This window comes from Malus sylvestris, chromosome 9, assembly GCF_916048215.2.
Source record: "Malus sylvestris chromosome 9, drMalSylv7.2, whole genome shotgun sequence".
Taxonomy (NCBI): Eukaryota; Viridiplantae; Streptophyta; class Magnoliopsida; order Rosales; family Rosaceae; genus Malus; species Malus sylvestris.
The window spans coordinates 24,392,502-24,412,898 of NC_062268.1; the positions used below are offsets into that span (position 1 = coordinate 24,392,502).

General features: G+C 37.4%; 1 protein-coding gene across 2 annotated transcripts; it reads right to left on the reverse strand.

Moving 5' to 3' along the window:
- Positions 1-4,292: 4,292 nt before the first annotated feature.
- LOC126583165 (cytochrome c oxidase subunit 5b-2, mitochondrial-like) lies at positions 4,293-8,489 on the reverse strand. Of its 2 annotated transcripts, XM_050247475.1 has the most exons (6): positions 8,114-8,484; positions 7,942-8,021; positions 7,551-7,601; positions 5,198-5,264; positions 4,977-5,056; positions 4,293-4,609 (listed from the first exon to the last, which is right to left on the reverse strand). In XM_050247475.1, exons 1-6 carry the CDS (start codon positions 8,274-8,276, stop codon positions 4,556-4,558), a joined length of 495 nt encoding a protein of 164 aa, XP_050103432.1. In that variant the 5' UTR covers positions 8,277-8,484; the 3' UTR covers positions 4,293-4,555. The 2 variants fall into 2 exon arrangements, with proteins under 2 accessions (XP_050103432.1, XP_050103433.1); XM_050247476.1 differs by lacking the exon at positions 4,293-4,609 and having other exon boundaries at positions 5,013-5,056; positions 5,162-5,264; positions 8,114-8,489.
- Between the last annotated feature and the right edge of the window lie 11,908 nt (positions 8,490-20,397).

Consider the following 20,397-nt stretch of genomic DNA (forward strand, 5'->3'; position numbering starts at 1 on the left):
TATCATGTGAATGCATATGCATGCCAAACTTACTTGAGTGGATGTCTCTGAAACGCTTGCCATTTTGTGATCGAGAGCACGTGAGACAAACTTAGACTAAAATAATTACAACTGAAAATAAGCACTAGTCTAAGACTACAGACTCAGGCGTTTTGTTTAAGAATAACCAATTTTACCCTAACAGGTACCTTCCAACACAATGATGAGGATTTGGTTTTTAATTACATGACTATTAAAGAGAGTTATAAACATGGATGAAAATTTGATTTACTCTTTGGTGTATGCTTGGTTGTGGTTATAATTTATGAATTCACATACAATCATAAAGGAAAAATCAGTTTTTGTAACATGCTTGAAAGAAGGAACTCAAATGAATGCTACAACCTTGTGAGACTTGAGCTTAAACGTTTATTTGGAGAGTTAATAATCTCTGAATCATTGTTTTCTAAAGTCGTTGCATGATCTCATTATTCTTTGCTTGGTTGCTACTTAGAAGGCGTTTCATCATTTAGTTCCAAATGCTAGAACTCATGCCTATTTCATTCAAAGCATGCTATTGATTTGTATAGCACATATTCAAGATGAAGTTGTGTAGTGACCACCAAAGCCAAATTGCCGTGCCCCTATTTCATTATGTGTTTAAGTTTAACCCCGTTGAGCCTTGTTAAGCCTATGTTCTTTGTTAACCCACACTATCCTTACCTAGCCTAGTGTTAGGACCATCCATACCTTTGTTCTTAAAGCATAGTAAAGCATGACTCAAAATGAATTCCTTTTGATCAATGTATTGTAGAAGACAAGTGTGGGGGAAGTGGTTCTTGTGTGTGTGTGTGCCAAAGTCTTTAATAAGGCACGGGTAGAAAAGAAAAAGAAAAAAAAAATCGTGAAGAAAAGAAAGAAAAAAAAAAGAAAAGTGTGAAAAGTATGAAAAAAAGAGCTCTAAAGTGTTGTTTGTTAAAAAAGGGGTCCAAAACATTGAATTCGGCCCTAAGTGTTGCATGAATCTTCCCTTTGTATGTAAAAGTTGATTCTGCATTCTAAGGTGAATTCCAAGTGTCTATTTCATTGCTTTGCTCGCGATCGTTTTAAGAACGTTGTTATTCCTATCCTTTCTTTGTTAGCCATTACCCCAAGCCCTGTTACAACCCTTGACTTCAATCTTGAGTGTTATGTGTTTCAATATGTGGAGTTTGGAATTGGTATGAGCATATGGTGTCATTGATTCTCGCATCTAAGTAGTACCGTTCCATTCATGAGATCATATCTAAACATGCTTAATAACTCCAGAAAATTGCTTCCTTTGTTATAACATATGTGAGTCCCAGTCTCTAGTGTAAGGTGTGTAGTTAGAAAATGTGTGTGAAAGTAGAGAGTATCTTGTAAGGAATTGAGCAAATTCTCTAAGGCATGTTACTACATTCAAAACATTGTTTTAATTGGTTAATTGTAAACTAGTAAGTAGTGATTGTGATTAAGTTTGTGCTCAAGTGTGAAGATAACCAAAATCTATGGAAATGATGATTTTTAACATGTCATGTGCATTGGAAATCCCTGAGGCGAATGTTGGAAGGTTAGGTTGTGTTTTGTTTGTTTTGTTTGTTTTGTTTCATTTTGTTTCTTTTATTGTGCTCGAGGACTAGCAAAAGCTAAGTGTGGGGGAATTTGAAAGGTGCATATTTATGCAACTTAGTTAGCTTGTTTCTTGGCATTTACTTAGTTTAATTCTAGTTATTTTAGTACTTTAAGCTATTTTCGTGTGTTTGTAGGTTCAAATAACAAAGTTGGCAACAAAGTGCTATTTGGAGCATTTGTGGGCCAAGATTGGATAGTGCAAGCATGGAGACATGAGGATGGACGTTTTTGAAGATTAGAAGGCTAGAAATCAGCATTTGTGTGCAAGTGTGTTGACCTACAACTACAAACATCCATCCACTACACCCATTACATCCACTCATTACCAAACACTCACCCACTACACCCATTACATCCACTCATTACCAAACATCCATCCACTACACCCACCCATTACATCCACTCATTACCAAACACTCACCCACTACACCCATTATATCCACTCATTACCAAACATCCATCCACTACACCCATTACATCCACTCATTACCAAACACTCACCCACTACACCCATTACATCCACTCATTACCAAACATCCATCCACTACACCCATTACATCCACTCATTACCACAACATACACCACTACCACCTTAATTAGATGGTGGTCCTCTCCCTAGCCTATAAATACATCCACCCTTCACCATAACAAGGGAGAACACAATCCACCCATCCACCCTTCACCATAACTCACCTATATCCATCCACCACCATAATTTAACACTCATCCATCAAACCACACCTTGTGCCGCAACAAAGAGAAGAAGGAGGACCCTTAGACGTGCTTGCTATTCAAGTTGGATTGTTGGAGCATTTTTAGGTGTTTTCATTCTTTTGTTTTCAATGTCTAAATTTGTTTATCTTTGCTTTGTGAGTATGAGGAACTAAACCCCCCTTAGCTAAGGGGGGAATTCGAAACCATGTTCATGCTTGCAATATGATTTGATTACCTTCAGTTGTGATTTCATAAGTTGTGAATTCAATTTGTTTAACTGCTTGATTGATAACTTATTCGTGTATGTTTATTAAGAATGCACACTTAGTTTGCATGCATGAATATGATGCCAGAGTATAAGGGAGTTTCACCTAATAGTTACAAACTTATATTCACAAGTAGTGGAGGTCGCTTATAAACGATCGTGTTAAATAAATTCTTGGCAAGAGTTTCATGCTCATCATAGTAACGAGTGCCTCGTCAATACTTATAGTTTTCATAATGCTTAATGATCTTTGATTGTATCTTTATTGTGTTGTTCACGTAAAGAACTTTTGAAGAATGCTTGAATTGTTGTATGCGTTTTCCCATCCAATTCAATAACTTAAGAAGAACTTGAAGGTTAATTTAAACGGATTTAATTAACCTGGGGTGTTGCGTTTCATGATTGATCGAAAGAACAACTGAAAATTGGTTTATGTGCAAGTATGTCATGTGTGGAGAAGAACCTCCTAGCTAGCCTTCCATCCATTCAATTTACTCAAATTCGTGCAGATTTCATTAGTTCTTTAATTTACTTGTTTTGTTTTCAAATTCGTCAAAACCAAAACCCCCTTTACTTTAAAGTGTTTTATTAGTCAAAATCTGTTTTGATTTGTGTTTTTAGGTGTCCCAAAAGTGTGTTAGAGTCCAAATCTACCCAGTTTGTGTTTTTAGGCAGATTTGAGCGTTTTTAGCTTGTTTTGAGTCCTTTGAGTTTGTTTTAAGTTCTTTGAGTCTAGTTTAGTGTTTTTAACTTTGTTTATATGTTTTAAGTCAGTTTAGAGGTTATAGCAAGCCCTCATAATCCCCGGTTTAGAATGATCCCTACTTGCATTATACTACAATTTGACAACAAAAGGGTTTAATTTGTGTGTTAAGAAAATTTTCGCATCAGCAACCAGTGAAGGCGACCAACTAAATAGACGAGGTTGGAGTTGTAGAGTTAGTTTTCCTTAGGAATTTCAACCGACTGGATAGATAGGGATTCTCTTTGAGTTTGTGGCTGCCTATTTATCCGAAGTCTCAGTTGACAAAGAGTCTTTGATTCTTTCGTCGAGAGACAACCTTCTAGGTGAAGTAAGGTGTTCCATGATTAGTTACTTTCAGGTGACATTCAAATTTCGGCACATAGGCAACCGGACCACTTTTACAGTTAAGACACTCATCTCTTTTGAGTATCTTTGTAATTACAATTTGATACCGTTTAGGCGGACCTATATTTTCACCAATATAGTTGAGGCTACCATAGTGATATGCATAACCTCGTCTTCAGGTTCTAAAACTCAAAGTTAAGAGTGATCCTTCCTCTGTCGAAGTCGCTAGACCCAAAAGTTTGCAGCCCATTCAATCACATCACAGCATTCAAATTGTTCGCCTAGCCAAGCTCGACGGTGAATTTGCATACCTGCATCAGCATTTAAGCAACCAAATGACGTAATTAGATCCTAATTACTTCGCATGTGCACTGCATAGGTATTGTAACTTTTATGATCAACAATTACACATTACCAATCACTAAAATGCACCTAAGCATACTAGAAAATCTCAGACCAAGGTAAATCAATTGCTCTGTCAATCTCCTAATTCAAGCCCTTCATGATTTGACTTGCCTCTAGGTTCAGCGTGTGTTTAGAAATACCACCGAACAAGCAGATAGCGATGAACTAGCAGTTCAAGGAAAAGAATGAACAAGCAGTACCCATCAATTATTTTGGCAAAATGCAGAGAAGGGCGTCCTTACAAGATCCAGTGTTCCAAAAGGTTGTTCCCTGTGTCTAAATTATCAGAGGTTCTATCTCAAATGTTGCAAAAGCAACAGCCACAAATTACAAAACTAAACATCAATCAACCAAACAAAAACAAAAGGCTTCCAATTTTGAAAGTTATAGCTGCGGCGTATATTGGATATCATCTCTCCATCTCCCTCCTGAATTTACGTCGATTCAAATCAGTGATGGTCATCGGAATGGTCTGGAGATCCACCGGGTCCAACCACTTCAAGCTGTGGAAGTATCAAACGAAATAAATGAGAACAGTTCTGCCTAACTGGAAGCAAATAAGCAGCTGCATGTGCAATGCAAAATGATAGAGCATTATGATCCATCATTTATCAAAACCCCTAAAGGATTTGACTGGAAAATCTCACACAACCTGTGTTGCATGAAATTGATTGACACTGCCAATTCTCAATAATGAGTCAATGACAGTCATGGACCAAAACGCTACCAGCTGTTCCAAACACATTCCGTTGGATCACCATCCAAATAATAACATAAAAGTCCATATCTGGATTTGGACTCGTTTCCATCCAGTCCAGATCAGGAGGCCCCAAAAAAAAATTAATCCATCAAGTTTAAGCCTCCACTTACCACAAAGTATTGTGTGCAGACTGGGCATTCATGTGGTTTGCCTTTCTCCAGCCAAAACCACACAACATCATGCTCATCCTCTGCAATTAAAATACAGCAAAAAAACATTAAAATGATACCAATTTAAATTCAGAAGAATCATTTTTTTAAAACGAAGCAGTAGGCAAGCATAGATCTGCACATACAAAGAGAAGAGAAACAATGAACATAGAAGAACCCACCGCCTTCACCACCAGGGCACCCAACTATTCTCTTGTTGTAGTAGGACTTGACAACCGCAGGTTCTTCCTAAAGGCCAAAATTACATAAATTAGAATTTCATCTCTTTTTGTCCCCTTTTATAATAACATAAGGGACAAGTATACGCATGAAATCCTCACGGGCTCTGGTAAAAATAAAAAACAAACTAATCCTCCTCCCTCCCTCAAAGGAGGTCCAGAACATATAAATTAAAAATCTAAAGATAGGGATGCGAATTGATTTAGTTCAGTTTTCTCACACCATAAATCAAATCCAGATTCTTTTCCATTTTTCTTCAGACTCAAGCAATTCTTATTATTCCACTGTAGGACCATAATAGTAACTGCTTTGAAAGTGCTCACTTTATATCACAAATGGCCAAAGCATGTGTCAATAGCAACGCAAAGGTCAAGAAAGAGAACAGAAACACCCATGCGGAAAATAAAAGCTGTGGTTTCCAACCACCAATCCCTGTCCTTTGATGCATAGAAAATGAACATGGAGCCCTCACAAACTTTTTATATATGAAAACAATTAGTATTCTTTTCTCTTCTAGACCATGACAGATTCAAATTGATCATTAAAGAGCCAAACTGAGATGAATTAGGGACATTTACAATGTTTTAAAAGCATGAGGTGTGGGCGAGGCATCTGAGGGATAGCGCAGCCTAGGAGTGAGGCGTGAAGCTAAGCCTCACAGGACCTAAATTTTTTAATATATACACTGAGCGTACACATATTATATTAAAAGAAAGAAGAAGATTATTAATCAATAATATCCCTGAGCACACACATATATTATAAATACATACACACACATATATACATATATTATATTATATATATATAATAGAGGATGAAAAGCACAATGAGCATACATATAACAATGCACGCGGACTTGCACATCCATTATATAAAAAAATAAAAATCAGAAAAAAAAGGCAGAGAGATGATAGTGCAAGGAAGAGGTACGAGGCAGTTAAAACCCTACCCAAAATTTGGGTTTGGGAGTAAAAACAAAAAAAAAAAATCCCCTGAGATGCGCCTAGGCGGCTCCGGCTTCCGCCGACTCCCTCAAAACAGAGGTGGCAACCCTCAAGCCTAGCCTCTCAGGGTGCCTAGGCGCACCACCCTGAGGTGAGCCTTCTACAGCATTGGACATTTACAATAATTAAGGGAGAGCGGTGCCAGACAGACAAACTATGCTTACATCATATAAGGATACAAATATAAGTGTTTTATAACTGTTCATTTCACCAAAACCAAACAATTTGGTATAACATTGTCAGGATTAGAGCATCTCACACAAATTTGAAACAATCAACAACCCATTGCATAAGAAATCCTAGATTACTTATTTGCATGGTTTCCCAAAACCAGACTCAGTCAGTCCAGTCCAAAGTTCCAAACCCATTACTCAGATACAGCTTGGTCTTTAGCTACAAAACTGGAAATAAAATAAAATGACTTCTATACTTAATACTCAAAAACTATGCTTTTGAAAATATGCCTCAAATTGTAGACAATTTGAACTTTGAATTGAAGACCCTATAGGTCCATTTAAGACACTTCCACATTTGATGCTTTGAGGTTACAGTTTTGAACTTTTATATATTATCTCCATGGTTCAACCCAGAACTATGTACATGAAAATAATTTATTATTTACAAAAGTAAATATCTTAATATGTGGAGACAAGTCCAATTAGGAATTACGAAAATTAACACTAACAGGTATACATATCTCTTATTTAATAAAAGAATATGCTTAAATAGAATAAGAGAAACTATTTTATAAAAGTGAAGTACCTAGCTTTTTTTTTTTTTTTTTTTTTTTTTGCAAGTGGCCCTATACCAGTGGTGGAAAGGAGTTGAGCCCTTACATGACGGTATGGGTTCGAACCCCGTCGGTGGCTAATCTAACATCTAATATAATAAAATCTATCATTTGACGAAAAAAAAGTACCTAGCTTTTCAATTTTCATAAAGTATTACACCCAATTGGGTGCAAATGTGAATGAATATGCTAGATATGCTCAATTGGGTGCAAATGTTGAATTAGATTGTGCTACTTTGAAACCCAATGGTGTTTTTGGGTTCTGGTACAGCATTGTGCATTTCAAGTAAGTGCCAATCACAGAAAATATACAAATAACAATACAATAAACATCACAGAACCCACAAAGAAATTCCTAAAGCAATTTATGAGAACAATCAGCTTCCACATGGCATATCTCGATCTGAAGGAACCACAAATTAAGTCACAAATAACTTTGGAAACCGCTACGCCAAGATAATAAACTAAGCAATCTAAATTTCACAGGATAGCACTTACCTTTGTGCCAAAAGGACCAACAGGATGGTTGATTTCCAGAACATCCCTTCCCTGCAGACAAAGAACAAGAAAATGCATCGAACTTCTAAAACCCAAAGAAAACAAACGCTTGCATATCGATTAATGAAAATGACACATGAACTAAGTGTGAATCGTCAATCAGAACTCAACTACTTAACGCAATGACATACGAAAATGAGTACACATTGTCAACCAGAATTCAACCGAGCAACAAAAATTAATAACCAAAGAAATAGGTAAAATTTGTCACTTCCTAACCAACTCATTTTCTTTTCACACATTTTCTCATCAGCCAAACAGTTTTCACATTACAAAACTACAATAACTTACAAATAATAATTAAAAAATTATAAAAAAAAGAAAATGTTACCTCAAGTTCAGCTTCAAGCTCCTCTCGCTCGTGGCCGGTGGCAATGGGCTGTACCTCAACCTTCTTCACACCAGTCGTCGCTGCGACAAAACAAACAAATCAAAATCCCGCCCATTGGAAAAAGATCTGAGGGGAAGATTAGGGTTTGCGACGAGGAAGTGGAAAAGATTACCAGCTTCGGCGGTGGTGCTGAAGTAGCTAGGGAGGAGAGGGAGGGGCTTGTGGAGGAGAGAGCGGGCGGGTCCAGGAGCCGATCGGCATGGAGCTGCTGCACTACCAGCGGCGGCTAGGGTTAAGGTTTTGAGCTGAGAGGAAGAGAGCAGTCTCCGCCACATGGTTCTGATTGTTGCGGTGGTGAGTGTGTGTGTGTGTTTTGATGTCAGGCCACCTCTTTGGTGTTGGAGGCGAAGAGATTGGATCTCTTGATCTCCTTTTGTGATATTTTCTGTTTGTTTCTCGAGAAAATGGGAATTTGATTAGGGATGGGAAATTGGTGGGAGGCTGGGTGGGAGGAGGCCAAAAGGGTCTTCGGGCTTGTCCGGAAGAGAGGATGATGGGGCCAATAGGGGTAGGGATTCCCCTCGCACGTGGGAAAGTTGGTGTGCACGTGCTGGAATTTGCCAATTTAGTGTGGCCACTTTCGGTAAATGGACTAATGGTTAGGTTTCCGATGAAGATTGCTTTTTAGCCATTTCTTTCCCTATATGTAGATATCTTCTGATCTCACGTAGGGTTATGTACACTTTTCAATATACATGTTTTCACATTATGTGAAAGAAAATTTTCAAATCTCACTAATGGAAAGAAATTTGGGTAGGGCACTTTGACTAGCTCTAAGGATGGGCATTTTCAAATAAAATGAGTGTTCTATGTTTAGATATCATTTGACCTCACATAGGTACAACTTGCAAATTCACACAGTCTCCCCCTTCGTGAAGGTAGCTTGACTAACTCGTTAGATAAGCTACCAAATCATAATTTTCTCCTCTAAATAGGGGGAAGTTCTTGTGTGTAACTAGATTATGTCCATTCGTCTATCCCTCTTTTTATCTTTGGTAGAATCTTTTCTATGGGTTGATGCCCGTATCATCAAACTCAAAGTGAGTGTGAAAAATGTGGGTTGGGTGAGTTAAATACAAGGATCCATTTTTCTACTAGAAGGGTCGGACAATCGACGTGGCTTGAGCGTCCAAAACCAAAAAAATCTTTTACTAAATATATGTGCGGTTATGCACTATGCTGGTCAAAAAAGATTGGCCAAGGGCTGATGGCAGTCGCAAATATGTTGGGCTCCATTGTAAAAGCAACACTTATCAACGATTGACTATCAACTGCCCATCAAAAAATTAAGTCGTTCCAAGGTACCTGCAGGATCTTTCAGTCACCAAAGAGTTATTACATATAGGGTGCGTTTGGTACGCAGACGGGACGGGACGGGACGGAACGAAGGTGTAATTTTTGAAAAAGACATGGGGTATATTTGTCTTAAAATGGTAAAACATTGTGTTCCACAGACGTGGAACAAACCCGTTCCAGGGGGGAGGTGGGACGCAAAAACACCCAAAATCTATCACGTGGAACAGCCCGTTCCACCCATTTTTGGCGCACCAAACACGGAACGGAACGTCTCGTTCCGTTCCGTCCCGTCCCACGTACCAAACGCACCCATACAGAAGAAAACAGATACTTCAGCTGCACCAGTTTCATAAAGATCGAAAATCGTCTTGTTTTGTTAAGATATGTGATTAACTTTACCGAAAAGTGCAGCGCTTTTAATAACTAAACAGAAATTTACAAGGATTTGTCACACACATACACAAAATAAACACTGCTTCTAACAGAAATTCTATCTTTAGATTTCGCATTCTCTTAACATAACAGTGGCCACAAAGCCAGAAATCGCTCTTTGGAGGGGCCATTAATTAAGACATTTAAAAAAAATTACAAATAACAATATGATTAATTTGAGGAAAAACTTAAGGTTTTTTTATTATTGGCATGAAAAATTCATCAAACAAGATTGAGGGGAATTAAAAATATCTATGAAAAATTAGTGTTGGGATGATTATATCATAAGAATAGAACTTGTTTACAAGCTTTAATAAAAAGGAAGATTCGAATAAAAATTTAAGGGTAAATTACAAAAAACTACCTTAACTATTGGGCCAACCACAATTTCATACCTCTTCTTTAAAACTTTTCAATGTCATACCTTATCTTACGAATTTGTTGCAATATTATACCTTCGTTACGTTGTTTGTCAATTCCTCTGTTATATGCTGATGTGGCTTATGCTGGGTCCTACCCTCTCCACATATGGACTTCCACGTTGGTTTTTGAAACACGTGGATCTTCTGAAAGGATGACTCGTGTATATTACAATAAAAATTTTAAAATTTTAAAAAATAAAATAATCTTTTTTTTAAAAAAAAAAGGCCAAATTGGATAAATAGTACTCGTGGTCATAAGGTATTCGGATAATAGCCCATGTAGTAAAAAAATTCGGATATATACCCTTGTGGTAAAATCTGTTAGGATTTGTGCCCAAAACTTAACCTTCGTTCTTCCTCCATTAGTCTGCATGTGAGTTTCTTTGCTTAAACCGCTGCGTTCTCTTGAGATCATTTTCCTCAAAACCTTAAACAATCAGAATGAATCAATAAACACAATAGAAACTCGCTCTCTTCTCTATCTTTCACAGTCTCACCCGGGATCACAACACGAGGGTAAGAAGGAAAGATGGGTTCTTTCCCCAAATCCCTAAATTTTGAAACATGGGTTTTGATCCTCTGTGTCGTGGTCGTGGCACTCCTCCTCCCCCTCCCTACCAGCCGATCTCCGTCGTCGAGCATCTACGACCACCTGCGGAAGCAGGGATTGCCGATTGGCCTTCTTCCTAAAGGCATAACCAACTATTCTCTCAACGGCACCACTGGCAAATTCTGAGTGTTGCTAGAGTAGCCCTGCCACGCCAAGTTCAAGAACCAATGCTCTCTTGAGATCGACGGTGATAAGAACATATTTATGCGACTTAGTTAGCTTATTTTCTTGCATTTTCATAGCTAGTTTCTACTTATTAGAGTGTTTTAAGCTATTTTCGTGTGTTTTCGGGTTCAAATGACAAAGTTGGCAAGAAAGTGCAATTTGGAGCATTTTAGAGTAGTTTTGGACCAATAATGGATAACACATGCATGGAGCAAGGTGAATGGACGTTTTTGAATTTCAAAAGGCTAGGAATATGCTGATGAGATGAAGAAAATAAATTCAAGACAAAGAAGATAAGGAATCAGCTAAAAGGAATGAACATTATCCAAAACATTATCTAACCTTATCTTATCCAAACTAACCTTATCTTATCTTCTCTTATCTTATCTTATCCTAATCTTATCCTACCTTAATTCCAGCTGCAAGGGGGAATCAATTTCACATTAAATCTCCTAAATATCTGGTTCTAGAAGCCCTATCCTCTGTCTAAAGTGGTGCTGCACCCTTTTATTCCTTTTCTTCTAGAAATATGCCAGAACATCCCTTTCTAGAAGCTTTGTGCTGAATTCCCTAGTCATTTTCCCCTAGGATTGTGTAATCATTCTCCTCCACAACCTTTGTGCCGAAACCCTAGCCTATAAATACATATTGCTGACCATAATTTCGGAACACACACATAAGAGCCTAAAAATTAGAAAAATAGAAGAGTGTCGTAGGTTTCTGAGGTTTTTTAGAGACTTGTAGCGTGTTTGCAAGGAGAAGAAGGACTTGTATCGTGCCCTGCAGCCAAGGATTGTGCCAAATCTGCCATTGGAGTGCTGGAGCGTTTCTGGGTTCTTTCTATCCTTAGTTTTAGTCCAATGTTTAGTTTAATTTGGTTTTCAATTATGATGAACATGTGGAACTAATTTCATTTTAGTTAGACGAGAATTCAAAGCCATGAACATATATGTGATATGAATTGATTACATCCAATTATGATTTCATGAATCGTGAATGCAATTTACTTATCTGTTTGATTGATAACTTGTTCTTGTGTGTTGATTAAGGAGGCCTACTTAGTTTGCATGCATGAATTTGATGCTAGAATATAAGGGAATTTCACCTAATCATTATGAACTTATATTCATAAGTGGTAAAAGTCACTAGTCATGATTGTGTTAAGTGAATTCTTGGCAGGAGTATAATGCAGTTCATAGTTACGAATGTCTTGTCAATGCTTATGATTTTCATAGAACTTAATGATCTTTAATATGTATCTTTATCATGATGTTCATATAGGGAACTTGATAAAAATAATTTGATTGCGTCACTGAGTCCAATTCAATGAATTTAGGAAACTCTGAAAGTTAATTTGTGCTTCTCACGATTAATTTTGGGCATTATCATTCATGGTTTATAGGAAGAATAACTGGAAATCGATTTGTATGCATGTGTGTCATGTGTAGAGAATGACCCTTTAACTAACCATTCACCCATTAAATCACCAATTTCGTCCAAAGTATTTAGAGTCTTTAAATCTGTTTGCTTTTAGTCTTAAATTCGTCAAAAACCAAACCCCCTTTCTATTGTGTCCTTAGGTTTGAATATGTCCAGATTGGTTGTTTTTCATTGTTTTGAGTCTTTTTAGTTTAATTTTCGTCCAAATCACCCTCTAGTTCTTGTTTTGAGTCAATTTAACTTAGTTTTGTGTTATTTGAGTCATTTTAGGTTGTTTTGAGTTGTTTGAGTCTAGTTTTCAGCTTTTAAGTTTAATTTGTGTTAATTAGCATCCCTAACTAATCCCCGGTCTAGAACGATCCCTACTTATGCGTACTACAACTATCTTAATAGGTTTTAATTTGTGTGTTAATTTATACCACATCAGATGGCAATCACCCAAGATAGAAAGGAACGCTCTCCAAATCGATTCCCACTTTCTCTCAGTTTGGTTCTTCAATTGTCGTCGTTTGTTGTAGTGATTGAATTTCTCTTTTACGAATTCAATCACTACAACAAATGACGCCAATTAAAGAACCAAACTTATGAATTCCAATTCTTGTTTTTGTTTCAATTGTCGTGATTGAATTGCTTGGGCATCCTCTAATTTGGGTTTGCAATTGTTTGGTTTGAGAAATCGAAATTTGACAAAGTTGGGTGTTTTGGGTCGGATTTTGTTTACAATTTAAACTGTTTAATTCATGATTTTTTTCTATGCCAATGAATTTTGTGAATGCAAGTTCTGAGATCCCAACTATTGCATACAATCTACTTTTGGGATCCCTCACGTGCAGGCTAATGGAAGGGACGAAAGTTAAGTTTTGGGGCATAAATCTGAATAGACTTTACCATGAGGGTTCAAATCTAAATTTTTTTACCACAGGGTCTATCATCCAAATACCTTAGGACCACAAGGACTATTTATCTGATTTGGGCAAAAAAAAAATTTCCTCATAAACCATGCAATTTGAATTGAAGCCTAAAGCCCCAACTGTGCAATTCCATTTCAATTTTGCTCCAATTCCCAAATCAAAGAACCCTAACCCTAATTTCATATCACGCGCCCCAAATCGCGATCAATAATTCGTTTAGTGAAAACCCTAAGTTCGTCTCGTCGTCTCCTACTTTCCCTTCGTTCGTTTTTGTTGAAAACCTTATGTTCCTCTAGTTTTTGAAGGATTTGACAGTATTTTGAAGGATTCGAAATGGGGTGGAAAGTGTGCGATGATCCCGAGGAAATGACGCCTACCTACTGTAATTACAAATTTCAGTTTGTTTTGTGCTTTGTTGCTTCCCTTTTTTTATTCCCGTTCTTATGGGTTTGTTGATTCCAAAATCTTTGTTGGAGATGGGTGAGTTTTGTTGATTATTTTTATTCAAAATGTTTACTGATATGTTGTAGAATGGGTCCTTTGGGTGCTTTGTTTATTGTTGTCAAGAAAAGGGTAGTTTGTTTACTGTGCTTTGGATAATTCTTTAACAAAAGTTCTAATTTGGGTGCTTTTGTTTTGTTTATTCTAATGTTGGATAATGGAGAGTCCTTTTGGTGCTTTGTTTGTTGGAGATGGGTGGGTTGCTTTCTTTGTTTATTCAAAATGCTTATTGATTTGTTGGATAATGGGGTCCTTTTGGGTCCTCCTGTGCTTTTTTCTGTAATGTGCTTTGTCCTTTCATTGTTGTTGGTTATTGAATATGTTGAATTGCAATTGTATACATTTAGGGTGAGTGTGGTCCTAAGGTTTGTTGACTATGGTCCTTTTGGTGCTTCGTTTGTTGGTGAAGAAGATGTAGTCTTTCTTTGTTTATTCAAAATGCTTACTGATTTGTTGGATAATGGGGTCCTCTTGTGCCTTTTTTCTGTGATGTGCTTTTTCCTTTGCTTTGTTTACATTTGGGGTGTGTTATGGTTCTAGGGTTTGTTGGCTGCATTAACTAGGGTTTAAACTAGTTTTTATTTTATTTTATTTTTAATTGATGTGAATTTCAGGTTATCCAGACCTATTTTCCATTCGTTTACATGGTGGGGAGCTTAGTCATGAATACTGCTATGGGGAGAAAGTTACATATATAGATTATTACGACAATGACTTAATGTCACTCCCTGTGATAAATGATATGGTGGAAGCTCTAGGATATAGTGAAATGTTTATGAACTACTAGTACAAGATTCCCAACATGGACATTTGTAATGGTTTGAAGCCTATCCAGAGTGATGCCTACATACAGAAGATGTGCGACTTTGTTCCAAAGGCTTGAGTGTTAGACATGTACATTGAAGAATTGCCTGTAGAAGAAGCCCTCACGAAGGAACAATATTTTATGGAGTGCATCGGTCCAAGCACAATGGTTATTGAGAAATTAAGTTGCTCAATAATGAGGTTTAAAAGATGTACAAGTTGCTGAACAATGTGGTCAAGCAGATGTACAAGTTCCTTAAGAAGGTGTACAAGTTGGTGAAGAAGATGTAGGAAATGTACATGTTGAGGATTACAATGAAGAAGGTGATAAGGAAGACGGTGATACATTTTTTGATGTACCTGTCGATTTTAAAGGAAACAATGAAGAAAGTGATAAAGAAGGTGCTGAAGAAGACAGTGACTTTGTAGAGAGTGATTATGGGACTGATGAAGATAACCCAAAATTTGTCAAGTTTGATGGGATTGAGCAAGCAGATGAGGTGCAATATGAGCAACGAACAGGAAGGCAATCTGAGAAAAGAAAAAAAAAAGGCAAACTAAAGAGAGAACTAAAGGAGAAGAATAACAACTAAATGAAGGAAAATGGGAAAGACAAGAAGAGGTTGAAAAAGCTAGAGATGGGAAGGTGAATCTAGTTCATGAACCAAATTGTAATTATGATGACTTGGAAAGTGTACACTCTGAAGATGAGGAAGAAGGCAAAAAAAGAAAGCAGTATCCAGAGTTTAATGAGAAAATGAATATGAAGAATTCTCAGCTTACTCTAGGGTTTATTTTAAGAGACGGTGTGCAATTCAAGATAGTTGTCATCATGTACTCCCTAGTGAATGGATATGGAGAAATTCATTTTCCTAAGAATGAAAAGTTGAAGATTATTGCAAAGTGTGCAAATAACTGTCCTTGAATGTGTGCTGCTGGCAAGATGCATGGATCAAATAGCATCCAAATCAAGATAATCATTGATCACCACCCTTGTGGGAGAACTTAGGCAAATAAGAACATGACTTCTTTACTCACAGATTTGTACTTGGATCGGATAAAGCGTAATCCCACATGGCCTATGGATTCTTTTTTAGCCACTGTGGAATTTGAGTGATATCATGGGTGTACAATGATGAAGGCTTATAGGGCATTGGATAGGGCTTTGAAGATTATTGAAGCGAAACATGCAGAGCAATATACAAAACTGTGGGATTTTGTTGAGGAAGTAAGGAGGACTAACCCTGGAAGCACTGTGAAGTTGAAGTTGGATGGGCAAATGTTTCAAAGGATATATGTTTGCTTAGAGGCATGCAAAGAAGGCTTTAAGGCAGGATGTAGACATTTGATTGTTTTAGATAGGTGCCACTTAAAGGTTTTACATGGAGGGCAATTGCTATGTGCTATAGGCATTGATCTAAACGATGAGACATGGGTTATTGCTTATGCAGTGGTGGAAATGGAAAATAAGGTAGCTTGTATTTGGTTCTTAAAACTCTTAACTGATGATGTGGGTATTTGATGTGAAAAATAAGTTAACACACAAAATCAAACCCTCTTTTTATCAATTGTAGCAAAGTATGTAAATAGGGATCGTTCTAGACTGGGGATTAGGAGGGATTGCTAAACACTTGAAAACTGACTTAGAAATGTAAAAACAAAGTTTAAAGCACTAGATTAGACTCAAAGAATGCAAAACTCACGTTAAAATACTAAAACGAACCAAAAGAATCAAAACATCAACCAAACACTCAAAACTGCCTAAAAACTACTTTCTGGGCAGTTTTGAACACAAAACACCAATTTGGACGAATTTGGGTTTTAACTTGTACCAAAACACTTAAAAACATAAACCAACACACTTTCTAACTAATCTAGGACTTCAAAATAAATGGGGAATTGATTTGGACGAAAATGAACTAAATGGACAGATTGCAAGGAAAACAGATTGTAATAGAAACAGATTGTAACACAAAGTTATGAATAATCAATGGATGATGGAATGGCTAAGGGGTTCTTCTCCACACATGAAATATATGCAACCTAAACCAATTTTCAGTTATCAATTTAATAAGTTATGAATCTCGACACTCCAAGTTAATTAGGTCCGCTTAAATTAACCTTCAGATTTCCCTAGAATCATTGAATTGGATGAATATGCATCGCAAACAAATTATTCCCAACAAGTTCTTTATATGAACAGCATGATAAAGACACAAGTTAGAATCATTACGTTCTTTGGAAATCATAAGCATCGACAAGGCATTCGTAACTATGAAAAGAATGATACTCTTGCCAGGAATCTACTTAACACGATCGTGACTAGCGACCTTCACTACTTACGAATATAAATTCATAACGATTAGGTGAAACAAACTTATATCTTAGCATCAAATTCAAGCATGCAAATTAAGCGTGCACTCTCAACCAACATACAAGAATAAGTTCTAAATCAAACGGTTAAGCAAATTGTATTCACGACTTATACAACGATAACTGAAAGTAATCAACTTATTTCACATATATAATCATGGTTTTGAATCCACCCTTAGCCAAAACGAAATTAGCCAATCATACTTAAAGCAAAACAAAGATTACATGAATTAGACATTAAAATCCAAAGAAAGAAAACACCTAGAATGCTCCAACTTGGCAGCAAGTGCATCCAAGATTCCTCATTTCCCTTGCTTGTGGCAGATTGGTTTGTGGACAGGTTTTGGGTAGTTCTATGGTGTAGACTGGATGGGGAATGGTATGGAAAGGTTTATGGTGAGTGTAGAGGAGTGTTTGATGGTGGAAGGGTGGTGGAGAACTTCGGCAAAGAGGGTGGAAGAAGGTGGAGTGGCTGTGCTATTTTCTGGGCACTAGAATGGTGTTTTTGGGGTGTTTTGCTGCCTAGGGTGAGTATGGACGAATTTCTGTGATGAATGGTGAATATGAGAGTGTGAACCCTTTTCCAAGGGGTGTAAACATGTATATATAGGCCCCAAAAACCTTAGAGAATCAGGTTAGGTCAGGGATGAAGTGCACGGCAAGAATGGGTTTGTGGTGTGCAATGGTCCAAGGGTGAAAATCAAGTAATGATGCAAAGTGTGAAGGGTAAAATGGAGTGGTGTTGCAGCTAGGGAGCATGAATGATTGTGTTCATTGCATAGAGATGGAAAGGGAGGTGAAATGTGTCAACAAATGGGTCAAAGGTGCAGCAACATGTGTTGCACATGGCATTGGATTCCAAATGTGAATGATGGAGCATCAATTGGTGCATGTAATGGATGTAAAGGGTGTATAAAATTTGATGGGTGAAGGGAACAAGAGGTATCAAGCAATTGAGTGTAATAATTAAATGAATTGAAGCATGAAATTAGAAATTATGTAGGGGACAAGAGTGATCAAGCATGGCATGGGAATCCAAAGGGAATTCTATGTTTTTTTGCACGGCAATGAAGGCAAGTTGGGGTGACAGAATTTTGGGCTGAGTTCTTCATCTTTTGGACGATAATTCTTCACATTCTTGGCCTATTTAGTTCTCAAATTCGTCCATCCACTTTGGCCCATGCATTTGCTATCCATTCCAAGCCCGAAACTACTCCAAAGGCCTCCAAAATGCATCATCTTGCATACTTTGTACTTAGAGTCTGAAAACACACAAAAATAACTTTAAACACTAAAATAACTAAGGAAATACAACGTAAATGCACAAGAACAAGCTAACTAAGTCGCATAAATATGCTCCTATCAGTAATGCAAATCAAAATTAGTGACAAGTAAAAAGGGCTAATTCCAGCATTTCAAAAGGTTCTCCCCAGATGCCACCACAGATTATGTGTAAGGCATTTGTACACAAACTCTAGGAATTTGTTCAAGGGGACTTTGAAGGATGCTCTATGGGTAGTTACCAAAACAACAATGGTTCCACACTTCGAAAAGACAATGAAGGATGTGAAGAAGTTAGATGAGAAGGCATACAAATGGCTAGTGAAGAAGCTTACAACTTAATGGAGCAAGTCATATTTTGAAACCTATCCAAAGTGTGACATGTTGCTAAATAATTTGTGTGAATCCTTCAATGCAGTTATACTAGTGCCAAGGCAAAAGCCTATTATAACTATGTTGCAAATGATTCACACTATGTTAATGAAGATAATTCAAATGAGGCGAGGTATAATGATGAAGCAAGTAGGAGATCTTTGCCTTAACATTAAGAAGAAGTTTAAGGAAGCCAAACTCTTAGTGGCAAGTGCATTGCATAATGGTTAGGAAGGATCAAATTTCCAGTGGATGCTAGAGGTGGGGATCAATATGTGGTGGACTTGGTTGAGAAGACATGCTCTTGTAGGAAGTATGACTTGATGGGAATACCTTGCAACCATGCAATAGCTGCCATCTATTTCAAGAGAGAAAAACCTGATAATTATATGATGTTTACTATTCAAAGGCACGGTACTTGGAAGTTTATTCTCACTTAATAATGCCAATGAATGGTATGTCATTATGAGGGAATACTGAAAACCCACCAATCTTGCCTCTATTATATACAAGGCAACTTGGAAGACCAAGGAAGAAGAGAAACAAAGAAGCTGGTGAATTGGAGAAAGATGGTGAACAAACTCCCATAAACCCACCAAATAATCATGAAGGTCCTCCTAAGACGCTTAAGCTAGGAAGGAAAGGGCAAGGTGCTTTGAAGTGTACTATATACAAGCAAGAAGGACATAATTCAAGGACTCATCATCGACATCTTCCTCCAAGGGACAAACATGTAACATTTTGTACTTTCTTTAATCCTTTAATCCTTCATCCTTTAATCCTTTAATCCTTTAAACCTTGAGATTTTTTTTTCTTTTTTGCCGATACATCTTTAGTTTGGATAAACAGCACTGTGAAGGCAACCGGCGAACATCTTCAGTTTGGATAAACAGCACTGTCGCCGTAGAATCAGCTGACTGCGAAGCACTTTCAGTTTTGATAAACAGCATTGCGTCAAGGCCAATTGGTTATCTATCCAAGTTTCGGTCGATAAGGGTTTCGAATCTTTATTGGCAGAGGTCATCTCAAGAACCTTCTCGGCGAAGTGAGGTGTTACGAATCACCAGACTCGGTGCGTTGAACGCCGAGTTATTTTCTGATTGAATACTCATAAGTTGGATTTAGAGTTCGGCATTCTAACGGTCGAACCACATTTACGATTAAAATGTACATCTGCTTTGAATACTTGTCTCCATATAGTCTGGTGTCAATTCGGCGTGCTTATACTTTTATGAATATAATCATCATGGCCGAATCCGACGCTGACGATATATGAACTTCGTAGAACTAGCAGCCTTGTCTTCAGGCTTTAGAACCCGAAGGTCGAGAGTGTTCCTTCCTCGGCCGCAATAGCAAGATCGAGAAGTCAGCAACACACCAAACGCAACATCAACATAATTTACTCCTTGGCCGACGAGTTGGCACCCCCCCCCCCCCCCGCATCAATCGAAGGACGTAGTTAGCTCACTAGTTACTCGACCTATGCGCCACGTAGGCATGATAGTTTTTAGGGTCAACAGTTGGTTCGTAAAATTACTTGACACACAAATTAAACCCTCTTTTTGACAATTGTAGTATAGATGTAAGTAGGGTATCGTTCTAGGCCGGGGATTAGGAGGGATTGCTAATCTATTAAAAATATTAAATAAGACTCAAGGACACAAAACTAGGCTAAAAACTCTAATAACTCGAAACACACTTAGAATGACTCAAAATAATGAAAACAATCAAATTAGACACTAGGAACTGAAATGGACGGAAATTGAATTAAAAGACTAACAACAATGAA